A 27390-nucleotide genomic window follows, 5' to 3' on the forward strand; every position below is an offset into this window, starting at 1 on the left:
CCCTCCTGGCCCCACCTCCAGTATTTGGCCCCACCCCTTCCCCGTGCCACTCCTGGCTCCCCCCCCTGTATTTGGCCCCACCCCTTCCCCGTGCCACTCCTGGTTCCACCCCCTGTATTTGGCCCCACCCCTTCCCCGTGCCACTCCAGGCTCCACCCCCTGTATTTGGCCCCTCCCCTTCCCCGTGCCACTCTTGGCTCCACCCCCATCCCCCATAGACCCTCCCCTTCCCCCTCCTGCGGTAAGATGGCGGACTGGGTGGATTCGCTCTTTGACTCTCGCTCCTTCCCGTGCTGTGGGCTCCAGGAGTTCAGTGTGAGTGTTTCCACCTCGTGTTGATGTTTGCCTTCTCCCAGCTCCCGGGACACGGGGAGCCCGGTTCCTGCCTTGGGCCCTTGGCCTCGGACTCGCGTGCGCCCGTTGCCCGGCGCCGAGTGCACTACCGCCGGCCGAAGCCCGCCACGCAAGCCCGGGGATGGGGGAGGGAGGGCCTAGTGATTCCCAGGGCCCTGGGGCCGCCGTTATCGTCCACTTACTGTCAGTAGCTTCTAAATGTGGTGCTGCCATTTGAGTGTTGTGTAATATTTTAAGGAAAAGTTTGTAATTTGGCGAGTTACAGGGGTCAAGAATGAGGGTAATTTAATCATCATTTGTTGGGAATGGGGGGTCCATGGAGCAGAGCCTGAGCCTCATGGACAAGCTGAGCTTGGATTGGAAGGTAATGATCAGAAAGAAATTAGAGGTTGAGGTGGTTCAGGCCTTGGCCACTGGAACAAGTTTGGACAAGGGGAAGGGTTGGAACTAACAAAGTCCTGCCTTTGGTGGGACCCAGATTTGTAAACCTTTTAGCACATCAGCGGGATGTGGTTGGGGAATGTAGAGGAAGGGTTTAAATTAGAATTCAGACCAGATTAGGAATAAAATTCAAGATAATTTCTTTATGCAAATAAAGTGATGGGAAATTGGAATTCTAATGGCATTTGATGCTCGGTCAGTTGTCTGAGGTATTTTGCAAAGTGAAAGGTACAAAGGGATGTAGGGGAAAGGTGAATGTATGGTATTAGATTAACGATCAGGTTTGGAGTCTGAATTTACAACTCCTGGTTCTAGTGACACCAAGCTCATAATGAACAGAGGAGTTCAGTGAGAAGTCTATCAGATAACAGTCCAAAGAATGCCCTTGCTCTGCAGGACAATCCTTAAATGATTATGATTAAACTGGTTCATTGGTTAATCCAACCACGTGTTAATCATATTCGAATCAATATGATCCTTGGGTTTAGACTATGGAGAGGTAAAGTAATGGTTATGTTACTGAAGGTCAGGTGAATTGGCCATGCTAAATTGCCCATAGTGTTAGGTGTAGGGGAATGGGTCTGGGTGGGTTGCGCTTCTGTGGGTCGGTGTGGACTTGTTGGGCTGAAGGGCCTGTTTCCACACTGTAAGTAATCTAATGAACTAGTAATCTAGGAGCCAGAATTATCTCAAGACACATCCCATGGCAATTGTGGAAAATAAATGAAATAGATTAAAATAAATCTGAAAATAAAAAGTATCAGTAATAGTGTCAACAAAGTCCTCTGATTCTATAATAACCCATCAGGTTTCCTTAAGGTCTCTAATCTGGCCAATGTAAGACTCTCGATACATAGCAATGTGGCTGACTTTTAACTACCCTCTTCAGTTACCCTTTCAAGAAGGTAGCGCAAGATCACCATCTCAAGAACAATTAGGGATGGAACTTGAATGCTGACCTTGCCTTCAATGGCCACATCCTGTAAATAAATTTAACGCAAAAAGCATTAAATGGTAATGGTGGTGAGTGTGCCATGGAGAAGAACTTGGACAGGTGATAATTAGCATTTGGCTGGGCATGGACAACAAAGGAAGGGAGGAAATGATTGAACAAAAAAAGATTTGTAGAAATATCTTGGCAAATGATTAGCCAAAGTCTGTGTATTTGTAGTGTTTGTTGCATTGTGTTATTGTGTTTTAGTATTGCTGTTCAGTATGACAGAGTGAATGTAGTTATTGTCTATTGGCTGTCATTTGTATGCCACTGTGAAGTAATTTCAATTGACAGTTGGAACACCAGTCTGGTCAAAAGGTATTGCTTCAAACCACTTGGACTTGACGCCTCAATGCAGTGTCAGAAAACATCTAATACGTAATTAGGAAGGGCCCTTTAGATTTGTTGGGTCATCAATGAACCACATCAGTTTTTTTATGTATCTGTTAAGCAGCTCAGCACTCTACTCATATTTCCACAAAGTTCACAAAATTGCTGAGTAGGAAGCAGAACTTTACCAAAGTGCGTCTGTCGTTTCAGACCATTAGCACAGAGTGACCCCGGCTTCAGGCACCCCTTGTTGAGCCAGGCTGAAGTTGAAATGTTTAGCAATGGAAAAAATAACATGTCACTTGCTACTTGGGCAGCCAAAGAAAAGTTTGCCATGCAGGCAGACCTTCCAACCCGATGAAAATTTTATGAGGATAAAGATTCAGCCAAGTGTTAACAGTGTGAGATGGAGTCCCATATGGGGATTCGTTGGCTTGCTTAATACATCCGAGTACTCGCTGGTCTCTGAACCAGTGTGATAGTCATGCCAGTAAGATTAAGTAGTCAGGAAGAAGTGAGAAATAAAATTGATTAATTCATATGAAAACTGAAAGAACTGCAGGTGCTGGTTTGGAACATCTAAATAGATTTTTTAATAAAAAATGCTTTGAATTTTGAGATAAATTAAGGAACACTGTTTTTACTGGCTGGTGAGTCGCTATTTTACAGCATTGAAGAATGATGGGAGAAAATGAAAGTAATATGTTCTAACCACTGCAATATCCTGTCAGTAGCAGTTGGGGAAGTTATCAGATATTGAAGAGGAGATGGGGTAACATTTATATGATGTGCAGCAGTAAAAAAGGTCATTTAGTCCAATGGTTCATGTTCCACACAACAGCAGTGAAGATGGTTAACTGTCCAGGGCAAAGCAACCCTCTTGATCTGCACCACGTCAACAAATATTTCTTCCTTCCACCACCGATGCTCGGTAGCAGTAGTGTGCACCCATGTCCAACAAGAGAATAAATGTTGTCCTCTTTCACGTTCCTTCACCTCATCTGTCCTGTTCCTTGGTCCATTGTGCATTTCACTTCAAATGCCTATTGATAAGGATATTTCAATGACAGACCAGTTCATTTAGTTCCATTCCTATAAGTCGATAATGGAAAGCAGAATGGTCATAGAGTCATAGAGAAGTACAGCACGGAAACAGACGTTTCGGTCCAGCCCGTCCATGCCGACCAGCTATCCCAACCTAATCTAGTCCCACTTGCTGGCACCCAGTGGGTCTTAAGGTTGCTTTGGCAAATTCAGTGATTTTTAGGGCATTCAAAAGGGCTAAATCACTCCTTATGGAGGAATTGTCCAAAATTATTTGGGGCATTCACAGTTGCGTACTGTCTTTCACATGAAAGTTTCTAAGCCAGAGAATTATAGATCAGAAGAGACTTGTTGGGGTTTGAAGGGTCCTTTAGATCCCATAGTAATATGTCAAGCTCTTGATATCTAATTCCAGGCGAATGCTATTACTTCTGAGTGTGTGCACAAGTCAGCTGCGAAGGTGATTCCTGGCATCAGGCATGTTTACTTGTTTCAGAAAGTTACAAAAGCACATTGTTTGCAGGAGGAATGCAGCTAGTAAGGCTGAAATCTTTGAAAAGGGCATAATCCAGAAATCAGGAAGTGTGGTGCAGGAAAAGCACAGCTGGTCAGGCAGCTTCCGAGGAGGAGAGTGGACGTTTCCGCAAGTTAAAGCCTAACATTGGTTATGACTTGGGTAAATGATGCAGCAACCTTTTGCTGCAAGACCAGACTAATAATAATGAGTTGTGACAAGTCGTGAGATTAAATTAACTAAACCTAGCAATTTGTGACCTTGAACCAGAGAATCAATGACCATGAATTTGAATTAACTTTATTGTCACATGAACGCAGTGAAAGTTTACAAGTTGTCACTTATGGTGCCATCTTAGTTACAAAAGTTTCTAGGTACAGATTCTTGAGTACAAATTCTTAGGGGACCAAAAAATAGAAAAATAAACCATCCAGCATTAGAGACCTTCAAAAATAAAAAGCCTTGGGAACAAATTAGAAAAATAAAGAAATATAAAGTTCAGAATAACAGTCCTTCCACAATTGTATTAAAAAGAAAGAATTTTTTAAACAAAGAGAGAATTTTTGACAAAGTCTTCTTAGTTCATTTCATGGCAGTGGGCTCGATGACTCAAACCACCTTTTGGGATCCCAGGCCAGACCTACATGATGTCAAAGAAAAGCCGCATCGAGTCACAGATTATTGCTGAAGCTGCCATAAGAACACCCAGACTGATGCCAATGAAAACCGCCACTGAAGCCACCGAAAGGAGACCCAAGTTTCTGCCGAAGCCACCGATGAGGAATCCCAGGCCAGCCACTGGAATCCAACCTGGACTTGCCTCATCTTCAAGGCCCCAGTTGAGCCTATTCCAAGGACCCACCAGGACACAATCAAGAGGAGCAGCTGTATCCATACTGCATTCTCTGCTGCAGCAGCCTCTCGGAGCATCCTTCCTTACCCGAAGCCGGCAAAAGACAACAAGATGAACTTGATGTAAAAGAACAAACTTTTTAAAAAGGATGCGGCAGGCCTGGTGATAGGAATCAGCCAGGTTTTCATTAAAATCAAAAGTTCTTAAAGGATCTTGCAATCACCTCTACCACCTAGAAAGACCAGGAGAATAGATACATAGGACTACCTGTAGCTACAAGTACCCGTCAGGATTGATGTAAACTTGAGAGGCAGGCACGAGTAGAAACAACTGAAGCTAGATTCAATTACATATTCAGCTCATAGAGGCCTTAAGTGGAATTATAGATAAATAGCTAAATCGGAATAGCTGAATAATGAGTAAATGTAAGAGAGAATCAATTCTCTTAGTGACAAGTTTCATCATGTTCTCTGAATGTCACAAAATACAAGTCTTCCAAATTCCAGTGGATGCAAGCCGAATCTGTCAAAGCATTCCTCATAAGCCAGTCCATTCATCCCAAGAATCAGTCGAATGAGCCTTTGATTAGACTGCATCTGTGCTGTCCTCAAATAAGGAGACCAAGATTATGTGCAGTCAGTGGAGTATAGTTGCTGTTTTGCTGTCAGAGTAAGGTGGATGATTTGTGCACCGCCATTTTCCACAAACCGTAATGAGATGATGACTAAACTAACTTTTTAGTGAGGTTGGTTGAGAGTTATGTTATACACTGAGGAGAATCTTTCTGTTGTTTTTCTTTGAATCTTTTGTGAACGACAAAGCAGCTTTTCGTTTTGGTTTATGTGATGCCTATCTTGTTTAATCTTATATCCTTCACTTTGAACCAGACGACAAAGTGTTACAGGATGTGCGCACAGCACAGTACAAAAGCTTTCTAAAATCAGCATAAAGAGTTTCAAAAAATGCACAATGGACCAAGGAACAGGACAGATGAGGTGAAGGAACGTGAAAGAGGACAACATTTATTCTCAGGCTAAATGCTAATGACCTTGCCTGTTACTATTGGTCCTTGAATGGTGAATCAAGGTATGATAGGAGGGAACAAACAGCCAACACACACTTTACACTTTGGTAAAACATCCAGTTCACAGAAGAGAAAAAACGTGGGTCAGAGTTAGTGTTGCTGTGACCTGAATAATCAGATTGTGTAACATGCTATATGACCAGTCCTTGTAGAGACTGCCTTAACTGTTTCAAAAAACAATGTCAGATTTTGAATGATGTACCTGATATCCATTGGAGAGAACTGTTAATTCTCAGGCATTATCTGCAAGGCAGTAATTTGATCCAAAAAGTTTAGAATCATTCCCATGTACTTTATTTTAAATGATACATTGCCAGTGCAGTTTCATGGCTCAGATGGTGTCATGACAAATAATTCTTGTTTACTGTGTAATGTTACAATTCTGCTGCCTTGACTGTTGCATTATCTCTACGAGTGGAAGGACTGAAAACATCCAATTGAGTAGTTTATTTGGAAATAACAACGTAGAGTCATAGAATCCCTACAGTGTGAAACTGGCCCTTCAGCTCAACAAGTCCACACCAACCCTCTGAGTATCCCACCCAGATCCATTCCCCTACTTTGTTACCTACGTTTACCCCTGACTAATGCACCTAACCATCATATCCCTGGACAATTTAACCTGGTCAATTCACCCAACCTGCATATCTTTGGGTTGTGGGAGGAAACCAGAGGACCCTGAGGAAACCCACACAGACACGGGGAGAATGTGCAAACTCCGCACAGGCAGTCGCCCGAGGCTGGAATCGAACCTGGGACCGTGGTGCTGTGCCGCCCCATTTTTAGCATGGTATCAGCATATGTCATGTGTTCAAGATAACTATCAAAAGAAATTGTTTGTCCTTTATATTTAACTTGGTAAAAGTCTGCTGATTTTAAAAATTCTTTATAAGTTGCTCTCGCAAATGTCTGCACTTCGTCTATGGGTGACTAACAAGATAATGGCCTGGATTTTGATTTGTAGTTTGGGCATCAGTTTCTATGTGTGCAGTTCAGTGTGGAATAGATGAATTCCACGTAGATGAATTACCAGGAAATGGAAATATTTACAAATCATTTGAATTGACGCGGATTTCCATCTTTTAGACAATTAATCTTGGTCCAAATTCATTGAAAATGTTAACCTGTTGAACAAGTTGCAACCGGGGTTTTCAATAATATACTAAATTCATAATAATTGTTAAATAATCTCTCTGGTCCTATAAAACTAGTTTTATGTTTGCAAAATGTTCAGATGCTAAAAGCAATTAGAGCTTGGAAAATTTAAATTTATACATTAATTTCATATATAGGTTCTAATCTTTATTTTTTTCTCAGTAATATAATTACATGTGTGAAGGATCATTGATGGTTTTTGCTTCATGTGCCCAGTTTGATAATTTCTCTGTGTGATTGCTGGTCACCAGAGATTCTTTGGGTTGACTCTGGAATCAAAGTCATACTGTACAATGGGAAATCCACCTGCAAAAATCGTTAAATCTCTATGGACAGCCCTTTCTTCACGGCCAGCGTATTTTCATCTTTTGTTCACGTACTGTGTCTTGTAAAAGGCACTCATTCATTTAATGGTGCTGTTCACAGGGTTAAATGATTATTCTGCAGCTTAACACTCAGCCTCCAATTCTAGCCTCTTGTACATTTGTGTCATCAGCTCTTTCAATTCAAGGACAATTAGAGACTGTCAACAGATGCTGTTCATGCCTATAATTCCCACAAACCATACAAATATAAAGAAAGCTGAAGAAGGTTAAATATTCTCCCTAAACTTGTCAGACATTGTCTCTCTTTTTTTAAGGTACAGGTAGTTCTCCTGTAATGTGTTCCTGTGCAACACTGTTATAGAAAACTGTGCAACAGAAATAATGGGGCCCAGAGGAAAAAGAGTTGGGGCGAACTGCCAAAAATAGCAGAAAAAATCAGACCAAAAATAATAGCTAACACAAGCGATAACGCAGTCTAAGTAAATCTTTAAATCATATATTATTAATGAAATAATACAGTAAATTTAGTACTAAAATCACTGACCACAGCATTATACCTTTCATGAAGTTCTCCACCAGAAAGCATGCAAGCTGAGTGACCACATGATGCCGACGTGGAGGTCCAGTCTTCCTCCAGATTCTCTCCTGCTTTGAACTAAAGTTCCTTATAAATGTAGACTACAATTTCTAGTTTCAAGGCTTGCAGAGCTGATTGCGTTACTGTTTTAGCTGAGCACACTAAATTTGCATTTTGCAGACAGAGGATTGTGAGACTGCATTTTGTTGTTCAGCTAGTGCCAAGGATAGAATCGTATAACAGCGAACAGGAATTTGCTTTATAAAAAATGGTCCACAATTCATTAAACGCGTTACAGAAAAATAGTGTTTAATAAATGTGAGTTTTAGGGGAAACAGTGCTTTCCTGATCTCATGATGTGACTCAGTTTGAAATTTATCTTGATAGTCATCCCTGTGAAGAGCCTCAGTGTTTTTATAGCTTCAAAAGTACTCTGTAAATGGAAATTGTTGTTGTAATATTGCTTGGCTGCAATTCTTGTCATCTTTTATGGAGTTATGAATAGTTTAAAGTTACACTTGAAGACAATGGGATCAATGAAGGTTGTCTCCACAGTTGATGCCAGACCTGAATTTTCCCAGTCACTGAGGGATGTGTCACCTCCCACTCTCTTATTGCCCCCTACAGCTGCTTCCTGGCCACAGCAAGTTGACAGAGAGAGTGAAAAAGCGGCTCTACTATGGTCGAGATATGGATTACAATATGGATGCTCTGTCCTGTCCTGTTACCGGTATGTAGACGCGTTATAGTGCATATGGTTGGACTTTTGATATTTCAAGGTTCTAGAAATATGAAAAGTGGGATGATCCCAGTGTTAGCTGATGCATAAGGGCCCCTAGGGCACTTAATTGAATCATATAGTGCAAGTTTTACATAAGATGTTGTGGTGGTTAGCTTTCTGATCACAGCTTTCTCCTGTTGTCAGAACAAGGGCTGTCATTCTGAACGCACATTGCCAATCAATTTCAGCCAGTAGAGTGTATATGTGTTGTTTTTTTAAAAAGGTACTAATAGCCAGAGGTGCTGCTTTTCACACCCTGGTGACGCTGCCTTAAGTACTGTGGTGTCTTGGCACAACTCCTTAACGTGAAATGTGATTTATTGTGGCCTTTGCTTCCCACTTTAACTCCCACTCCTTGTGGCTGCCTTACCAGTCAAGATTCTACCAGACATAAATATATTCAAGTGACTTACACAGGCTTACTGCCCTCTGAGAGAAAAGAAATGCTGCCCTTTTCTTGTCTTAAATGGCAGAAGTCTTATATTTGTACTGCATCCCCTATTTCTAATCTCTCCCACAACGGGAGACTTTCTCTCAACATCCACCTTTCAAATTTCATCAGAATCCTTTATTAAGCGGTGGCACCGTGATTAGCACTACTGCCTCTCGGTGCCAGAGACCTGGGTTCAATTCCCACCTCGGGCAACTGTCTGTGTGGAGTTTGCACATTCTTCCCGTGTCTGCGTGGTTTTCCTCCAGGTGCTCCGGTTTCCTCCCACAGTCCAAAGATGTGCAAGTCAGGTGAATTGGCCATGCTAAATAGCCCATGGTGTGAGGTGCATTAGTCAGAGGGAGATGGGTCTGGGCGAGTTACTCTTTGGAGGGTCGGTGTGGACTGGTTGGGCCAAAGGGCCTGTGTCCACATTGTAGGGAAGCAAATCTATTCATTTAGGAACCCATCCATATCCACTGGCTCTGTCCACAGGTTGGCCCTTTGCTCTCAAATAGGTCCCACTTTTTCTCTGGTAATCCTCTTCATACACTGAAAAAAAGCCTTGGGATTTTCCTTGATATAATCTGCCAAAGATATTTCATTGTCCCTTTTTGCCCTCCTAATTTCCTTATTAAGCAACCTACTACACACACTATCCTTTTGAAGGGCTTCCCTTGGTTTTAAATACACTGTAATGACATATGTTTCCCTCTTCTTTATCAAACTCTCAACATCCTTTGGCATCCAGGGCTTGTTGACTTTACCCTTCATTCTTAGAGGAACAGGTTGGTTCTGAATTCTCAATGTACTACTTTTTAGAAGACCCTCATATTCCAAATGTAGACTTATCTTCAATAAGCTGCTCCTAGTCTATGTTTGCCAGATCCTTTCTAATAATATTGAAATCGGCACACCCCAATTTAAATGCTTAACTTCTGCATACCTTTATTCCTTTGCAGAATGACTTTGAAACTTTTGGTCACTATCCCCAAAATGCTGCACTGAAGCTTCAATCGCTTGATCAGCTTCATTCCCTCGGGTTAGAATCTAACACTATCTCTAGTAGGACTATCTACAAAGTGTTCTGGGTGCATCTTAAAAATTCTGTCCAACCGTTTTAAAAAAAGGTGATTCTAGTTAATGTTAGCAAAGTTGAAGTTGCTGACATCTATAACCCTCTTTCTTTCACGCCTTTTTATGATTTGCCTACATATTGCTCCTCTCTCTCCTCCTGACTTTTGGAAGGCAAACAGAATAGAAACGCTCCACTGGTAACTTTGATAAGATTGTAGGTAGGTTGTGCACAAAGCCAGTGCATCCTGGCCTGCAGTTCTGGAGTCTCTCTGTAACCATTATTGGAACAAGTCATCACAGAGCTCTCAACTGCATACTACTCAAAGAATAGGATGTTCTGGCTTCTATTGAAAGGATGTTGTTAATCTTGAGAGGGTGCATAAAAGATTTACAAAGATGTTCCCGGGACTACAGGGTTTGAGCTTTAGCGAGAGGTTGAATGGGCTAGGGCTTTTTTCCCTGGAGTGTCGGAGACTGAGGGGTAACCTTACAAAGTTTATAAAATCATGAGGGCGTGGGTGGGGTAAATAGCCCCGGTCATTTTCCTGCAGTAGGAAAGTCCAAAGCTAGAGGAATAAGTTTAAGGTGAGAAGGTAAAGACTTAAAAGGACCTGAGGGATAATGTTTTCTCACAGAGGGTGGTGCGCGTGTGAGATGAGCTGTCAGTGATAGTGGTGGAGGCTGGTACGATTACAACGTTTAAAAAGAATCTGGATGGGAATATGAAGAGGAAGACTTTAGAGCGGTGTGGACCAAATGATGGCAAATGGGACTAGGTCAGATTGGGACATCTGGTCAGTGCAGATGATTTGTTTATGTGTTGTATGACTCTGACCAGCATTCAATTAGCCTAATTGGTCATAGGCTAAAATATATTATCAAGAAGGATATAGTAGACACTTGAAAAATCCTAATGCAGTTAGGTAAAGGTCCCGTGATTTTGTTAAAGTAAAAGTGTGTCTCGAATTTATTAGAATGTTTTGGGGAATTAAGTATAATGTGGATAACGGGGAACCTTTTGATATAGTGTACATAGATTATCAAGAAAATGTTTGATAAGGTGCCTCGTCAAATGTTACTGCTCAAAGCGAGATTATATGGTGGAGAGGCTAACATTATGAAGGAAGATTGTTTTTTGTTGGCCATCCAGAGTGGAGGGATGAAAGGTCATTTTTTTGGTTGGCAAGCTGTAACCAGTGGACTGTCAGGGAATCAGCACTGAATCTCAACCATTTGCAATATGTATAAATGACTTGGATGAAGGAAACAAGTGTATGAAAGAAGGAAAAGATGAAGGAAAAAATCTTAAAGTAAAGGAACACTTAGGAAGCAGTGATCATAATATGGTAGAGTTCAGTCTGGAGTTTGAAAGAGAGAAGGCAAAATCGGATGTAATGGTGTTACAGTTAAATAAAGGTAATTATGAGGACATGAGAGAGGAACTGACAAAAATAGACTGGAAGCAGAGCCTAGCGGGGAAGACAGAGCAAAAATGGCAGGATTTTGTGGGTATAATTGAGGACACTGAACAGAGGTTCATCCCCAAGAAAAGAAAGATTATCCGGGGAGGGATTAGACAGCCATGGATGACAAAGGAAATCGGAAATCTATCAAAGAAAAAGAGAGATCCTATAAAGTGGCCAAGAGCACTGGGAAATCAGAAGATTGGGAAAGCTACAAAAACAAACAGAGGATAACAAAGAGAGAAATAAGGAAGGAGAGGATCAAATATGAAAGTAGGGTAGCCAGTAATATTAGAAATGATCATAAAAGTTTCTTTCAATACATAAGAAACAAACAACAGGCAAAAGTAGACATTGGGCCACTTCAAACTGATGCTGAAAGCCTAGTGATGGGAGATAAGGAAATAGCTGGAGAACTTAATAAGTACTTTGCATCAGTCTTCTCAGTGGAAAACATGAGTAATATCCCAACAATTAAAGGGAGTCGGGGCTGAGTTAAGTATGGTTGCCATTACAAAAGAGAAAGTGCTAGAAAAGCTAAAAGATCTTAAAATTGATAAATCTCCTGGCCCCGATGGGCTACATCCTAGAGTTCTGAGGGAGGTGGCTGAGGAAATAGCGGAGGCGTTGGTTGAGATCTTTCAAAAGTCACGAGTCAGGGAAAGTCCCGGATGATTGGAAGATCGCTGTTGTAACCCCCTTGTTCAAGAAAGGATCAAGACAAAAGATGGAAAATTATAGGCCAATTAGCTTAACCTCGGTTGTTGGTAAAATTCTAGAATCCATCATTAAGGATGAGGTTTCTAAATTCTTGGAAGAGCAGGGTCAGATTAGAACAAGTCAGCATGGATTGAGGAAGGGGAGGTCGTGCCTGACAAACCTGTTGGAATTCTTTGAAGAGGTGACAAGTAGGTTAGACCAGGGAAACCCAGTGGATGTGGTCTACCTAGACTTCCAAAAGGCCTTTGATAAGGTGCCACACGGGAGGCTACTGAACAAGGTGAGGGCCCATGGTGTTCAAGGTGAGCTACTGGTATGGATTGAGGATTGGCTGTCTGTGCCTTTAGGAATTCCCTGGCTGTTCTCTGTTTGGCTTGTCCAATAATAGTAGTGTTGTTCCAGTCGAATTCATGTTGCTTGTCGTCTGTGTGTGTGGCTACTAAGGATAGCTGGTCGTGTCGTTTCGTGGCTAGTTGGTGTTCGTGTATGCGGATCGTTAACTGTCTTCCTGTTTGTCCGATGTAGTGTTTTCTGCAGTCCTTGCATGGGATTTTGTACACTACATTGGTTTTGCTCATGTTGGGTATCGGGTCCTTTGTTCTGGTGAGTTGTTGTCTGAGCGTGGCTGTTAGTTTGTGTGCTGTTATGAGTCCTAGTGGTTGCAGTAGTCTGGCTGTCAGTTCAGAAATGCTCCTGATGTATGGTAGTGTGGCTAGTCCTTTGGGTTGCGGCATGTCCTCGTTCCGTTGTCTCTCCCTTAGGCATCTGTTGATGAAATTGCGAGGGTATCCGTTTTTGGCGAATACTTTGTATAGGTGTTCCTCTTCCTCTTTTTGTAGTTCTGGTGTGCTGCAGTGTGTTGTGGCCCTTTTGAATAGTGTCCTGATGCAACTTCGTTTGTGTGTGTTGGGGTGGTTGCTTTCATAGTTTAGGACTTGGTCTGTGTGTGTGGCTTTCCTGTAAACCTTTGTGGTTTACTGGAATACTGTGTCCAGTTCTGGTCATCCTTGTATAGGAAGGGGATACTATTAAATTGGAGAGGGTTCAGAAAAGGTTTACCAGGGTATTGCCGGGATTGGAGGGTTTGAGTTATAAGGAGAGGCTGGAAAGGCTGAGACTTTTTTTTAACTGAAGCATAGGAAGTTGTGGGGTGACTTTATAGAAGTTAGTAAAATCACGAGGGCCATAGATAAAGTGGTCTTTTCCCTAGGTTGGGCATATTTTTAAGGTGAGAGGAGGAAGATTTAAAAGGGACCTGAGGGGGCAACCTTTTCAAACAGTGGGTGGTTCGTATGTGGAATGAACTACCACAGGAAATGGGAGATGCAGGTACAGTTGCAACATTTAAAAGACATTTGGACTGGTACATGAACAGGAAAGGTTTGGAGGGATATGGGCCAAATGCAGGCAAGTGGAGCGAGTTTAGTTTGGGAAACTTGGTCAGCTTGGAGGAAGGGTCTGTTTCCATATCTGACTGTATGACAGATCAGTTGTGATCTTGTCAAATGGCAGAGCATGCTCAAAGGGCTGAATGGCCTCAACCTCTGAGCTGATACATTCTTATATTCAGCCAATTATGAGTCTGTCTGCTTAATGGGAAAGCACTGAAGGATTTGGGTGCACATAATGAAATAGGACCTCAAATCCAACTCTCCTTGAAAATTACAAATCAGATGGGTGAAATAGTTGAACAGTTCTAGACAATCTTATACTTTTAGATGTGGGATATAGTTGGAGAGTAAAGAGTAATGATGAATTTACATGAGTCACCTTATCCAGCTTTTGGATGAGGTGTTATAAACAAAGGCTGTGACCTCAGTACAATTTAAAAAAAAACTCATAGCACCTTTTTGATGAAGAGAAAGGAATTTCACAACCGTGTCCTGATCTCTATTAATCCCTCAATTAAATATTAACAGAACTTCACAGTTCAAAATATATCTGATACATAGACCATACACCCCACTGATTAGCTGACTGAAGTAGCCCATGTGTGCAAATCTAAAACTAACCATCTGTAGCTTGTCTAAAAAAACATCTATTGTGATTCTGCAATTGGGCAGCATTTGCTGAACAATCCTGAGAGCACATATTTTGGTCACTTACAATTGCTAGCAGCAGAGCAGGGACAGGTTCTTTGCAGACTAATGGAAAATGCTCAAACCTTGTCTCTCTATTGAATCCTCCAGGAATCTGAGTAATCTATAACTTCCCTTGCACTGTCCATGGCAATGCTTCAGTCAATCGGAGTTAACGTACTAACCAATCAGCACACTGTTTCCCTTGTATAAATCATTGAGTGTTTGAACTTTGGCATTTTTGCATTTGCCCTGATGAGGGCAAGACCAACAGTTCAGCAACATGCCTTTCTTTTGAGTAAGATTCACATTCTGAATTGCCAAGCAAATGAACTAATTCAAAGATATTGTCTTTTTCAGACATTGCAGTTGAACTGCTTCAGAAATCAGCACCAAGTCCCATTCGAAAACTCCAGAAGAAATATGCAGCTCACGTGGCTAGGTATATTTCCACATTATGTTGCAGTGCTGTAATAACTGTTTCTTGCGTAGTAGGGCCTGAGAGTTGCTTAAGTTGCCAGTAGCGTCGTACTTGTTCTCCAACGGTAATTGAAAGTCCTGAACAATGCACTTTTTGTCCTGTCATGTATTTCTTGGAACATAACTTTTAGAAATGAAGAACTTGTAACAACGAGAAGTTACAAGAGATAAAAGTTGGAGAGGGATCAAGGACAGTAGTGGAGTTGGCTAGTCAATAACTGGGTTTGGGTTCTCCTCTAAAACTGTTAAATGTATGATTTTGTTTTTATTTTACTTGGTTCTGGGTTCTATGTTCTACTGACACCAGATTTATTGCTCATCCCCGATTGCTGCAGGAGGATGGTTATCTTTGATCATTTTAGCTTTTTCATCAGATAAGTAGAGGCACAGAACAAAAATCTTAAAATTCCATCTGAAAATCATGAACAAAATGATGAATTCTTGCTTGCAAACAAAGCTCACTGTATTCCAACACAATCTGCAATAGAAGTTAAATCATTCAGTCGAGTGAAATGTGGCTGGTGAGAGTAAATAATTCAGTTGTTATCAGCTTCAGGCTTGATATTGTTTCCAAATTTTGCATAAAGCTGGACTTTAAGATTGAATGCACCTGTTGAATTTTCTCCACATGTCTGCAAAGTATCTGGATCTCATCTTGGGAACTTTGATTTGTAGACATTGTAGCTTTGACAACACTTCAGTTTGGAGCCTAGAGCGTTACTGAGCTGTAAGATATCTCAAGTAATGCACGGTCATAAACTGCATTTGCCACATTGAAATTTTATTAGTGATATTGATACGTCAGTGTAATTTAAAGTAGTCTGTAAATCTGTCCTTTTCTCTCTCTTTTCCAAGCCTAATCACCACCTAATGTACAAGATCATCAGTGTGCACTCAAAACCTGAGGAATAATGATGTGTCCGTCTTTTCCACAGGGAGGCCTGTATCTCGCCTTGTGCAATGATGCTTGCTCTCGTCTACATTGAACGACTACGACACCGAAATCCAGAGTACCTACAGCAGATCTCCTCGTCTGACCTTTTTTTAATATCCATGGTGAGTGAGACCATGACTTCACTCGGTTTTTGTGCCTTCAGGCTATGATTAAGATCGACTTAGAAACATGTAGTGTCTTTCACAAATCTGGCTTGTTCCTAAACACTTCACAGTCAATGAAGAACTTTAAAGGTATAGTCAATGTTGTAATATAGAAGGAAGTGCTGCAAGTTAGCACACAGCAGGCTCCCAGAACAGCAGCTGTCACTGCCCAGATAAGTTCTGCTAGGGCCATGGATTGAGGGAGAAAGATTAACTAGATCGTCAAGGATGATTCCCTGTTATAGAATCATACAGCTATTGCACAAAAACAGACCTTTCAGTCCAACTCGTCCATGCTGACCAGATGTCCTAAATTAATTTACTTCCATTTGCTAGCACTTGGCCCATATCCCTCTAAACCCTTCCTATTCATGTATCCATCCAAATGCCTTATAAATGCTGTACCAGCCTCCACCGCTTCCTCTGGCAGCACATACGCACTACCCTCTGTGTGAAAACTTTGTCTCTTGGATCCCATTTAAACCTTTCCCTTCTCCCCCTAAATCTATGACCTTTTGTTCTGGACACCCCCACCCTGGGAAAAGACCTTGACTATTCATCCTATCCATACCACCTATGATTTTATCAAATTTTCCAAGATCCATGGAAAATAGCCCCAGTCTATTCAGCCTTTCCCACAGCTCAAACCCTGCAACCCCAGAACAGTGCTTGTATATCTTTTCTGCACTCTTTCAAGTTTCACAACATCTTTCCTATAGCAGGGAGACCAGAATTATTCTTTGAAATGGGGCCATAGGATCTTTTACAGCCATCTGAAAGGGCAGAGGCAGTCTGTTTTTGTTTGAAATGAGATCGCTCTAAGACACCCTCAGTACTACAATGAAGCTTAGATTTTTGTCATGAAGTTCTTATTGATGCATCTGAACAGCAAAAGTTTTAACTTGTTGAACAACTTGTGAAGCTTTGCTGTTTCCTTGGTGGTGTTAATTTGTAGCAATGATTCTGTTATGTATCTGTCCTGTTTCCCATCATAGCTCCAACTCTAGATTGTCTAAGATCAAATGAATCAGGAATTTTCTCTACTATTCTGTCCTCACTGTAGAAACAGGAATAATTTCCTGCATCAACTTGCTTAAAACTGTTCAGAATATTGATTGAATAGTTCTTCAGAGTAATTAACTGTACAGGATAAATGCTGCAATGTTTCCAAGGCCTGAGATAAGGCACTATAATCATTGTAAATTATACCTTTACTACTTCAGCAAATGCTTGAGACTGGCCATGATCTGTTAAAAATCTTCTTAACTCATCTTCTGATCCTAATTAACTCAGCGAATCATACAACATGGAAACACATCCTTTAGACCCATCAGTCCATGCTGAGCATAATCCTAACTATGCTAGTCCCATCTGCCTGCGCTTGGCCCACATCCCTCAAAACCTTTATTATTCATTTATTTATAATTCATGTACTTATCCAAATGTCTTTTAAATGTTGTAGCTGTACCCACATCCTCCACTTCCTCTGGAGGTTCGTTCCCCACACAAACTACTCGGTTAAAAAAAAGTTTCCCTTCATGCCTTTTTTAAATCTTTCTCTTCTCACTTTTAAAATATGCCCCCTAGTTTTGAAATTTCCCCGCTCTTGGGAAAAGGACACTTACCATTTACTTTATCTACACTCTTCATGATTTTATGAACCTCTATAAGGTCACCCCTCAGCTTCTGCGCTCCAGGGAAAACAGCCCTAGCCTATTTGCCTCTATGACTCAGTCACGAAGCAAAAAAACTGACCTAACTCATCCGTGCCAATGAGGTTTCCTAAATTGAACTGGTCCCATTTGCCTGCGTTTGATTCATATCCCTCTAAACCTTTCCTTTCCATTTTCCTGTCCAAATGTTTCAATTTATTTTCTTTCATTTATTTTTCCAAATTGTAATGGAATTTATCTTAAGATAGTTCAGGCTCCTAGAATACTAGTCCGGTGACATAACCACTGTTCTACTAGTCCACTGTCTAAACCAAAGGACAATCCTATTTTGAAAATGTTTAGTGCATGGTTGGACTAACCAGTGACCCATGAACCACCAATTTGGTCATAATCACTTAATGATTATACCATAGAGCAGGGGCATTCCTTGGACTGTTATCTGATAGACCTCTCACTAAACCTTTTTCTGTCCGTTCTTTCCATTCTCAGCTTTGATTCAATTGGAATTGAAAATGCAGACTCCCAAGCTGATCCGTAATCTAAAACAGTATAACTACCTTTCTCCTCCACCCTCGTCTACCTTTCACTTTGCAAAATATCAGTCTTAGACAACTGACCTAGCATCAATTGCTATTTGCAGAAGAGAATTCCAATTTTAGAGTCATAGAGATGTACAGCATGGAAACAGACCCTTCGGTCCAACCCGTCCATGCCGACCATATATCCCAACCCAATCTACTCCCACTTGCCAGCACCCGGCCCATATCCCTCCAAACCCTTCCTATTCATATACCCATCCAGATGCCTTTTAAATGTTGCAATTGTATCGGCCTCCACCACTTCCTCTGGCAGCTCATTCCATACACGTACTACCCTCTGTGTGGAAAAAGTTGCCCCTTAGGTCTCTCTTTATATCTTTCACCCTAAACCTATGCCCACTTTTTGGACTCCCTGACCCCAGGGAAAAGACTTTATCTATTTATCCTATCCATGCCCCTCATGATTTTGTAAACCTGTATAAGGTCAAGAGGTGATCCTTAATTTCATTCCTGATCTGATCTGGCTCTCCTTTTTAAACTCTTTCTATCGACTCTCCAATCAATCCACCCCATCTGCCAAAAGGTTTTTCAAGGACGTTGTACCGTGTCCCACCAAGGGTAGGACTTTGTTAGCTCCAACCCTTCCCCTTGTCCAAACCTGTTCCAGTGTCCAAGGCCTGAACCGCCATTTCTTTTCTCTAATTGCTTTCTGACCCTACCATCCTAGCTCAACTTCTCCATGAGACCCATGCTCTGCTATATGGGTCCCTATCCCCAATAAGTGATGAACATTGAATTCCCCACCCCCATCCTTCATTCCCTCAATTCCCAACTTTTCCCGCCTCAGGCGACTGACTGTGTGGAGTTTGCACATTCTCCCCGTGTCTGCGTGGGTTTCCTCCGGGTGCTCCGGTTTCCTCCCACAGTCCAAAGATGTGCAGGTTAGGTGAATTGGCCATGCTAAATTGCCCGTAGTGTTAGGTGAAGGGGTAAATGTAGGGGTATGGGTGGGTTGTGCTTCGGCGGGTCGGTGTGGACTTGTTAGGCCGAAGGGCCTGTTTCCACACTGTAAGTAATCTAAGCTAATAACCTTTCATTAAAATATTCCACAATAATTAACTGGCAACACCATACTTAAAGACAACTGAAACTATTGATAATGCTGTCCCATCTTGGAAACTCCACAGACTGAACCACCTTGGTTGAGGGGACACTAAATAAAATAAGATACTATGGATTGTGAAACTCTGAAACAAACGTAGAGAAACTCAGAAGATCTGGTGGCATCTATGGACAGAGAGAAAGAGTAACGTTTTGAGATCAGTATGACTCCTCTTCATATCTTTTCTCTTGTAATTATTGTGTATGCTGCAGAGGTGACTGGTTCCCCTGAAGTCAAAACTTGATTATTGTGAACGGAGATGTTGCACTGTCTGCTCTGAAGTCAAAACTGAAGTAGTGACCTGAATGTCAAAAACTCAACAATATAAACATTTATAATTTCACACCGCAGGAGTTCCTCCAGGCATTTACCGCATATACTCGAGTAATAATCAAATTTTTTTGACCACTTCTTAAGATTAAATTTATGGGGTTGACTATTACATGGATACTACTTTTGAGGGGCAGAAATCCATGCCCATCAAATTTCATACCGTATCATTAGCAGAAACCCAAATGGTTTCTAAATGAATAAAGAATTAAAAACAATGACTTATGGTAATTCTGAAAACCCAGAGCGGAACACAATAGCCAGCGGACTGGAAGACCAGGCACGGAGCAGAACAACCGGCAGGCTGGAAAGGTGGAACAGGATGTGACGGCCGGCACACTGATAAATATTGATTTGTTATCTGTGAAGAACTAGGGTCAACGTTTACACAAGATATATGGAAAATTCCAGGTTATTTGGCCAAATTGGGGGTTAACATTTAAATGGGATTGACTATTACTCGAGTATATACAGTAACTACAATCACATACCACTTGGAAATGATACACATAAGTCATTATCCAAATTACTTTGAAAAAAAATTCTTCACAGAACTGAAGGATGCACATCCATAGACCTCTGTTTCAAATCCAAATTTCAAAATAGAATATGTATTCTGAATCTTATAACATACTTACCACTGAGAGAGTACAGAAATTCATTTCAAAGGGCAATATTATTTCTAGCCGTTATTCCTGATGTTTCCCTATTAGTGCTTGTTTTCATGCTTCTTTTGGCTTTGTTGCAGATGGTTGCCAGTAAATACTTGTATGATGAAGGAGAAGAGGAAGAGGTGTTTAATGACGAGTGGGGAGCCGCAGGCAAGCTGGATGTTCAAGTGGTCAACACTCTGGAGATGAACTTTCTGCGAGCAATTGTAAGTTATCTGAACTGTCCATTCAATGGGGTTATGAGATTTGAAGAATGTACATACAGTTAAGCTTATGCTTGAAACATCTTATCTGACTTGCTGGGCTTTGCTCGGTGGAATACAGTATCGCCAGTTTACCACCAGTGGTCTATAAGGGGTCTGGTGTAACATGCAGTCAGTTCTGCTCTAATGTGGTAGTTCTGTTCTCATGCAATCCCGTGTTATAAGAAAATTGTGTAATAGCAGCACCATTTAAACTAATGTGGCCTGAACCGGGTTAATAACCAATATACACTTTAAAACATTGTGCTTTAGAAATAGGGTCCCCAATTCATCAATCGTGTTATAGCGAATTCATGTTAACAGAGTACTTTGTATATCAGAACGACCTTTAGTTATTTAATGGTGTGGAGCTTCACCAGATTATAGTCCCAGTCAGAGCTGGGACAAGAGCAGTGTTGAACTGTGTAACCCATTGGCCTTACTCCATCAGCAGCAGATCCTTATGAAACTGTTTTAACTATTTGTCCTAAGCTCTGTTTGGAAACGAGGATCAGTAGACCATCTGAATTCTCGTGATTTCGTGGAGTCACAAAATATTATACAAGCAAAAAAAACATTGTGATTGTTCCTCGTTTTTACTCCCTTTTTCTTCCCAACCTTGTAATTTTCCTTCAATGAATGATGGTAATTTATTTGTTGAAGTTACCATCAAATATTATACCACCACCCCTTCAAGTATCACATTCCAGATTACACAACTTTTAAAAGAAGATTTTATCCATTTCACCTTTGGTTCCTTTATCATTGCCTTAAATACATGTTCATATTTTGAGTCTTTCTACCATTGGCACAGTTACCTCCCTGTTGACTATTCAAATTCAGGATTTAGAACAGGTCTGAAGAGATATTCTCTTAATCTGATGCTTTGAAGAGAACAATCCCAGTTTCTCAAATTAAATACAGGAATTGCTGGAAAAACTCAACAAGTCTGGCAGCATCTACAGAGCGAAAGCAGAATTACCTTTTCAAGTCCAGTGACCCTTCTTCGGAATTAATTGTAGTTAGGAAAAGGTTAAATGTAAAGAAGAGGTGATGGGGAAGGGTAAGGAGTAAACGCTAGATGGAGCTCAGAGAGAAAAATAGTTGAGCAGGCAAAGGAATGAGTAAAGGTCAGCCTGGGAGAATAGATAGCTGCTCATGGGGACCATTAGTTGCTGACAGTGTATTGTTTGTGGAACCAGATTCTGGATTAGTGGTGCCCTTCAAGGGCTTTTGCCCGAAACGTCGATTTCGAAGCTCCTTGGATGCTGCCTGAACTGCTGTGCTCTTCCAGCACCACTAATCCAGAATCTGGTTTCCAGCATCTGCAGTCATTGTTTTTACCCTGTTTGTGGAACCAGCCCATCTGATGACAAGGCCTGATGTGTGGGGGTTAGGGTAAGGACATGGGAAAAGGTATTTAGGTCATAATATTTTTACACTTTTTAGGTAACGTACTTTAATCAGGACAGTGAGAGCCAGTGAAAGTTTACTCACAATTTATTCTCCATCGACTGCTGACCAACTAATTCAGAGGGTGAGCTAAAGTAATTACAAAGGAGGTGTAATCCTTGATAGAGATTTATAAAATCATAAGGGGCATGGATAGGGTGAATAGTCAAGATCTTTTTCCCAGGATAGGGGCTTGGTTTAAGGGGAAATATTTAAAAAGCACCTGAGGGGAAACTTTTTCACACAGAGGATGGTACGTGTGTAGAATGAGCTACCAGAGGAAATGTTGGAGGCTGGTACAATTACAGCATTTAAAAGGCATCTGGATGGGTATATAAATAGGAAGGATTTAGAGGGAAATGATTAGATTAGATTAGATTACTTACAGTGTGGAAACAGGCCCTTCGGCCCAACAAGTCCACACCGCCCCGCCGAAGCGTAACCCACCCATACCCCTACATCTACATCTACCCCTTACCTAACACTATGGGCAATTTAGCATGGCCAATTCACCTGACCTGCACATCTTTGGACTGTGGGAGGAAACCGGAGCACCCGGAGGAAACCCACGCAGACACGGGGAGAACGTGCAAACTCCACACAGTCAGTCGCCTGAGGCGGGGATTGAACCCGGGTCTCTGGCGCTGTGAGGCAGCAGTGCTAACCACTGTGCCACCGTGCCGCCCACAAATGGGCCTAGATCAGATTAGGATATCTGGAGGGCCTGGACAAGTTGGATGGAAGAGTCTGTATCCATGCTGTACAACTCTATGCTTTAGAAATTTGACTTGAAAGTAACCTTGCTTTATGGGTCTTCAGGCTGAGGGTCTCTTTGTAATCTGTCTCCTTGTGTCCCAAACTGGGAGGATGAGTTGCAGGTGTCAGTCCTAGGCCTGTGTTGAATTGTGGGAGCCTGTGCTTGCCATGAAACTGAAAAACCGTATCCCTTACCGAGTGAGAAATATCGCCAAGGAAACATTAATTTCCAAATTGAAGGTCTCCCAGTAATTTGGCAAGTTGTTTTAGCAAAGCACATCAATGTACAATCTCTTTTTAATTTGAAAATGGAAAAGTACTTTGAATAAAGTGTAACCTGCCCAAGATCAGTAAACTGTCTTAAGTTTGATGTCATAGATTCTTAAGTTTCTTGTATTTGTTGTACTGTGAATTAAAGATAATGTCAGATATGCTGCAGGAGAAGGGTTGAAAAGGGGTTTATGGGTTAGATATCTGTACAGGGACAGTTTATAACTAAAGGTTTATCTCTTTTCTATGCTGCAGGACTGGAACTTGTACGTAAACACCCAGGAATTCTTTGAGCTTTTGAGTCGATTGGAGGGAAGGTGAGTCCAGGGCATTGGTGAGAAACACTTGCTTTGGTGTAAATTGATGTGTTCCAAAGCTGTAATTGGTAGTGGTAATATGTAAAGTAATAGAAAGTCAGATCATAGAATCCCTACAGTATGAAAACAGGTCAGTTGGCCCAACAAGTCCACATCGGCCCTCGGAAGAGTAACCCATCCAGATCCATTCCCCTACCCTATTACTCAATATTTCCCCTGACTAATGCACCTAACCTATGCAGCCCTGAACATTATGGACAGTTTAGCACGGCCAATTCACCTAACCTGCACATCTTTGGACTGTGGGAGGAAACCGCAGCAAACCCACGCAGACACATGGAGAATGTGTAAACTCCACACAGATCTGAGGCTGGAATCGAACCCGGATCCCTGGCGCTGTGAGGCAGCAGTGCTAAATGTTAGAAAAAAAAACTACTGTCCTGTTGTCATAGGACTTATTATAGTATGTAGAGATACTCTGACTTTGGTGTTGTCCAATATAACTTTAGACTTGCGTATGTTTGTTTCATTCACTTGTGGGATGTGGGTGTCACTGCTCACCAGCACCTGTTGCCAGTGACATAAAAACCACCACTATTCAGCAAACAATGAGATAAATTAATACTGTATCACAATTACCATTTACCTTGCCATTTAGTTTTAGGGAGGTGATAGCCGAGAGTGTCATTGCTAGGCCATTAATCCAGAGACCAGGTAAAGTTCTAGGGGTCGGAGTTCAAATCCCATCATGGCAGATAGAATTTGAGAATTTGAAATCAGTAAAAATCTGGAATTACGAGTCTAATGATACTGTGAAATTATTATTAGATTAGATTAGATTATCTACAGTGTGGAAACAGGCCCTTCGGCCCAACAAGTCCACACCGACCCGCCGAAGCGCAACCCACCCATACCCCGACACTTACCCCTTCACCTAACACTACGAGCAATTTAGCATGGCCAATTCACCTGACCTGCACATCTTTGGATTGTGGGAGGAAACCCACGCAGACACGGGGAGAATGTGCAAACTCTACACAGTCAGTCCCTGAGGCGGGAATTGAACCCGGGTCTCTGGCGCTGTGAGGCAGCAGTGCTGACCACTGCCACCGTTGATTGTCAGAAAAACCCAACTGGTTCACTGTTGCCCTTCGGGGAAGGAAGCTGCTGTCCTTTCTTGGTCTTGCCTCCAGATCCACATCCTTTGAATGAATGAAAACAAAACTAACAAACATACAAGATAGTTGTTTGTGATGTATAGGCCATGTGAATGAATAGTGACATCATATGTCCAATGGCACAATCCATTCCTTAATTTTATGTACTGAAATGCAATTTGCGACATCCAAATTTCCAATTAGCTAAATGTCTAATACAATAGCCACTGGCCACAAAGTCATGTATTATAGACTGACTCCAGATCATTTGGAACGGAATAAGCTGTCCCAACAAGCAAAAACCCATTTCAGAATTGACTGTTCCCACAGTGACTACACTGTGAAAGTAGTTCATTACATGTAAATCTCCTTGAGACATTTAAAGGTCACAAAATGACATTAGTAGGAGCTGGAGTAAAGCATTCTCTCTCTCCACTCTGCTCCGTTACTCATTCAATTAATTCACAATTGGTCCTCTACTTCCCTGCTCTTATCCCTACACTTTTTGATTTCCTTTGAGTCCAAGATGCTATCAATTGCAATCTTTAATGTATTCAATGACTGTCCATTCCCAGCCCTCTGCGGTAATGAAATCCCAATATCCACAACCCTCTGAATGAAGAAATTTCCCCTCATCGATCAGAAACTATCAACTATTTTTTCTTCAGACTTTGATCCCCTCGTCTTAGAGCCAGGGCAAACAGCCTCTCAGCGTCTAAACATGAAATATAAACTCACATTTTCTTTCATGCACCATTATTTTAACACTGCTCACAGTCATAAGAGAATCTCCTACTGTAAGAATAATGTCAGTGTTGTCAGCAGCTGCATGTACAAGGCATCAATTGAGAACCTGCACTGAACCTTGGGCTATGAATGGCACAGGAACAACCTTTGCATTTGTTGTTCCTCTAATGGGTGTAGGTTTTTGCTTCAGCTGGCTTTTTGTGGAGCTGCTTCTGAGCATAAACTCCTAACTGGAGCATAGGGGCAAAAGAAAATCAATTATTGCACATGTCAGTGTCTGGATATAGTGGAAATTAAGATTTTATTAAGAGGAGTTACAACAGGACTAAGATGATACAAAAGCAGAGATTCTGGAGAAAGTCAGCCAGTCTTGCAGTATCTGTGGAGAGAGAAACAGATTTAACATTTTGAATCCAATATACCACTACAGGACTCCAGTTCAGGAGAAGAGTCATAGAGTCACTCAGCACGGAAATAGACCGTTCAGTCCAACCCATCCATGCTGATCAAGTTTCCCAAACTAAACTAGTCCAGTTTGCCTGTGTTTGGTCCATATCCCTCTAAACCTTTCCTATTCATGTACCTATTCAAATGTTGTAACTGTACCTGCATCTACCACTTCCTGTGGCAGTTCATTCCACATATGCACAATTCTCTCAGGCAAAAGTTGTCCCTCAGATCCCAAATAAATCTTTCTCCTCTCCCCTTGAAAAATATATCCCTAGTTTTAAACTCCCCAAGCCTCGTGAAAGACCTTTTGCTATTCACCTTATCTATGCCCATCATGATTCTCTCTCAACAGATGCTGCCACACCTGCTGAGTTACTTCAACATTCTGTGTTTGATCAGATTTCCACTATCTGCAGCACTTTATTTTTATTTGAGTTGTACAGCCTTACATAAAAACGTCATACCGAGCTTTTTAATTTTTAATCTATGCCTTTGTATTTTGCAGAGTTGCTGAGTCGCAAGGACTGAAACGAGGCTGGTTTACATACACTGACCTGTGTGTAATACTGGAACAGGCACTATGGCAACAGGCATTTACAGAGCTCTACCAGCATGTTGTTAAGGTAGTGTGCAATTACACCCTTATTACTAATTTAATCTTTTATCAAAGGGAAAGAAGCTGTCGCGAAACAAGCCGCACACATTAATTGGCATTTAATAGCAAAGCTTCTGCATAAGACAACTAACTGCAATACAGGCAGTCCTAGAATTACTGCAGGTGTATGATGAAGTCAGAAGACCTGCTGTGACCACATTTTTAATTCAGTTGAGTGTATTCTTGGGAAGTGGATGATGCTGGTGTTACAGTGCTTCATGGAGTCACTCCAACACCATTGTCATTTTGCAGAAGTGTGATAATTACCTGGTAATTTTTCTAGAGCTCAGTGAAAAAATATAATTTGATACAATATCCCAAGTTGTAGCAGTGAGGTTCAAAGTCCTGGCATGCTAGTCCAGGTCCATAGCCACTGCATCACCACTCTGGATGGGTACCCTTCTAGACAAGGCTGGATTGGGACGCTTGATCAGATTCAAATATGTATCCATTATCTTCCTAATATCTTCATCCATGATAAAATATCAGGAAAGAAAGAGGCAGTCCCTTCCAGCAATCCCACTGGAAACTGCTGCCATTAAAGCACCTAACTGAATGGGTGCCTGGTTTTAAAACAGCTGATTTCCACTTTGTCCAATATGAAAAGGCAAAGGTTACTTGACAGAGAATTCCTAGAGTGTCTCACGTTTCCTAGTATTGTTAGAGCTGTATTAAGGCAAAGTAGCGGGTATATTACTAGGCTAATAATTAAGGCTAAATCTCAGGGATGCAGAATTCACCATGTTAACTGGTAGAATTTATCACATAATCATAGACCCCCATACAGTATGGAAGCAGGCCATTTGACCCATCAAGTTAACGTCGATCCTTTGAAGAGCATCCCACCCTTTACCTTGTCCCTGTAAGCCTGCATTTCCCATGGCTAACCCACCTAGGCTGCACATCATGGGCAATTTAGCACAGCTAATCCACCTAACCTGTGGGAGGAAACCGGAGCACCCGGAGGAAACCCAAGCTGACACGAGGAGAATGTGCAATCTCCACACAGTCACCTGAGGCTGGAATCGAACCTGATTCTATGAGGTAAGCAGTGCTAATCACTGAGCTACCTAATGTAGTATAATTTTTTTTTTGAAAAAGAACTGAAAGATAGTATCTGTAATGATAGGCACGAACTGATCATTGATTGTCACAAAAACCCATCTGGTT

The 27390-nt window shown here is 41.6% G+C and overlaps 1 protein-coding gene across 1 annotated transcript in view; it reads left to right on the forward strand.

Annotated features, from left to right (window-relative positions):
- The first annotated feature begins 221 nt into the window (after positions 1–221).
- cnppd1 (cyclin Pas1/PHO80 domain containing 1) overlaps positions 222–27390 on the forward strand; it is a 37068-nt gene continuing 9899 nt past the window's right edge. The window contains exons 1-7 of the mRNA XM_072579947.1: positions 222–315; positions 8300–8402; positions 14582–14663; positions 15637–15757; positions 20252–20380; positions 23150–23211; positions 26071–26188. Coding sequence (XP_072436048.1) covers positions 247–315; positions 8300–8402; positions 14582–14663; positions 15637–15757; positions 20252–20380; positions 23150–23211; positions 26071–26188 — 684 coding nt within the window. The 5' untranslated portion in view covers positions 222–246. The remainder of the gene's footprint in view (positions 316–8299; positions 8403–14581; positions 14664–15636; positions 15758–20251; positions 20381–23149; positions 23212–26070; positions 26189–27390) is intronic.

The sequence above is a fragment of the Chiloscyllium punctatum genome, chromosome 10 (genome assembly GCF_047496795.1).
Source record: "Chiloscyllium punctatum isolate Juve2018m chromosome 10, sChiPun1.3, whole genome shotgun sequence".
NCBI lineage: Eukaryota > Metazoa > Chordata > Chondrichthyes > Orectolobiformes > Hemiscylliidae > Chiloscyllium > Chiloscyllium punctatum.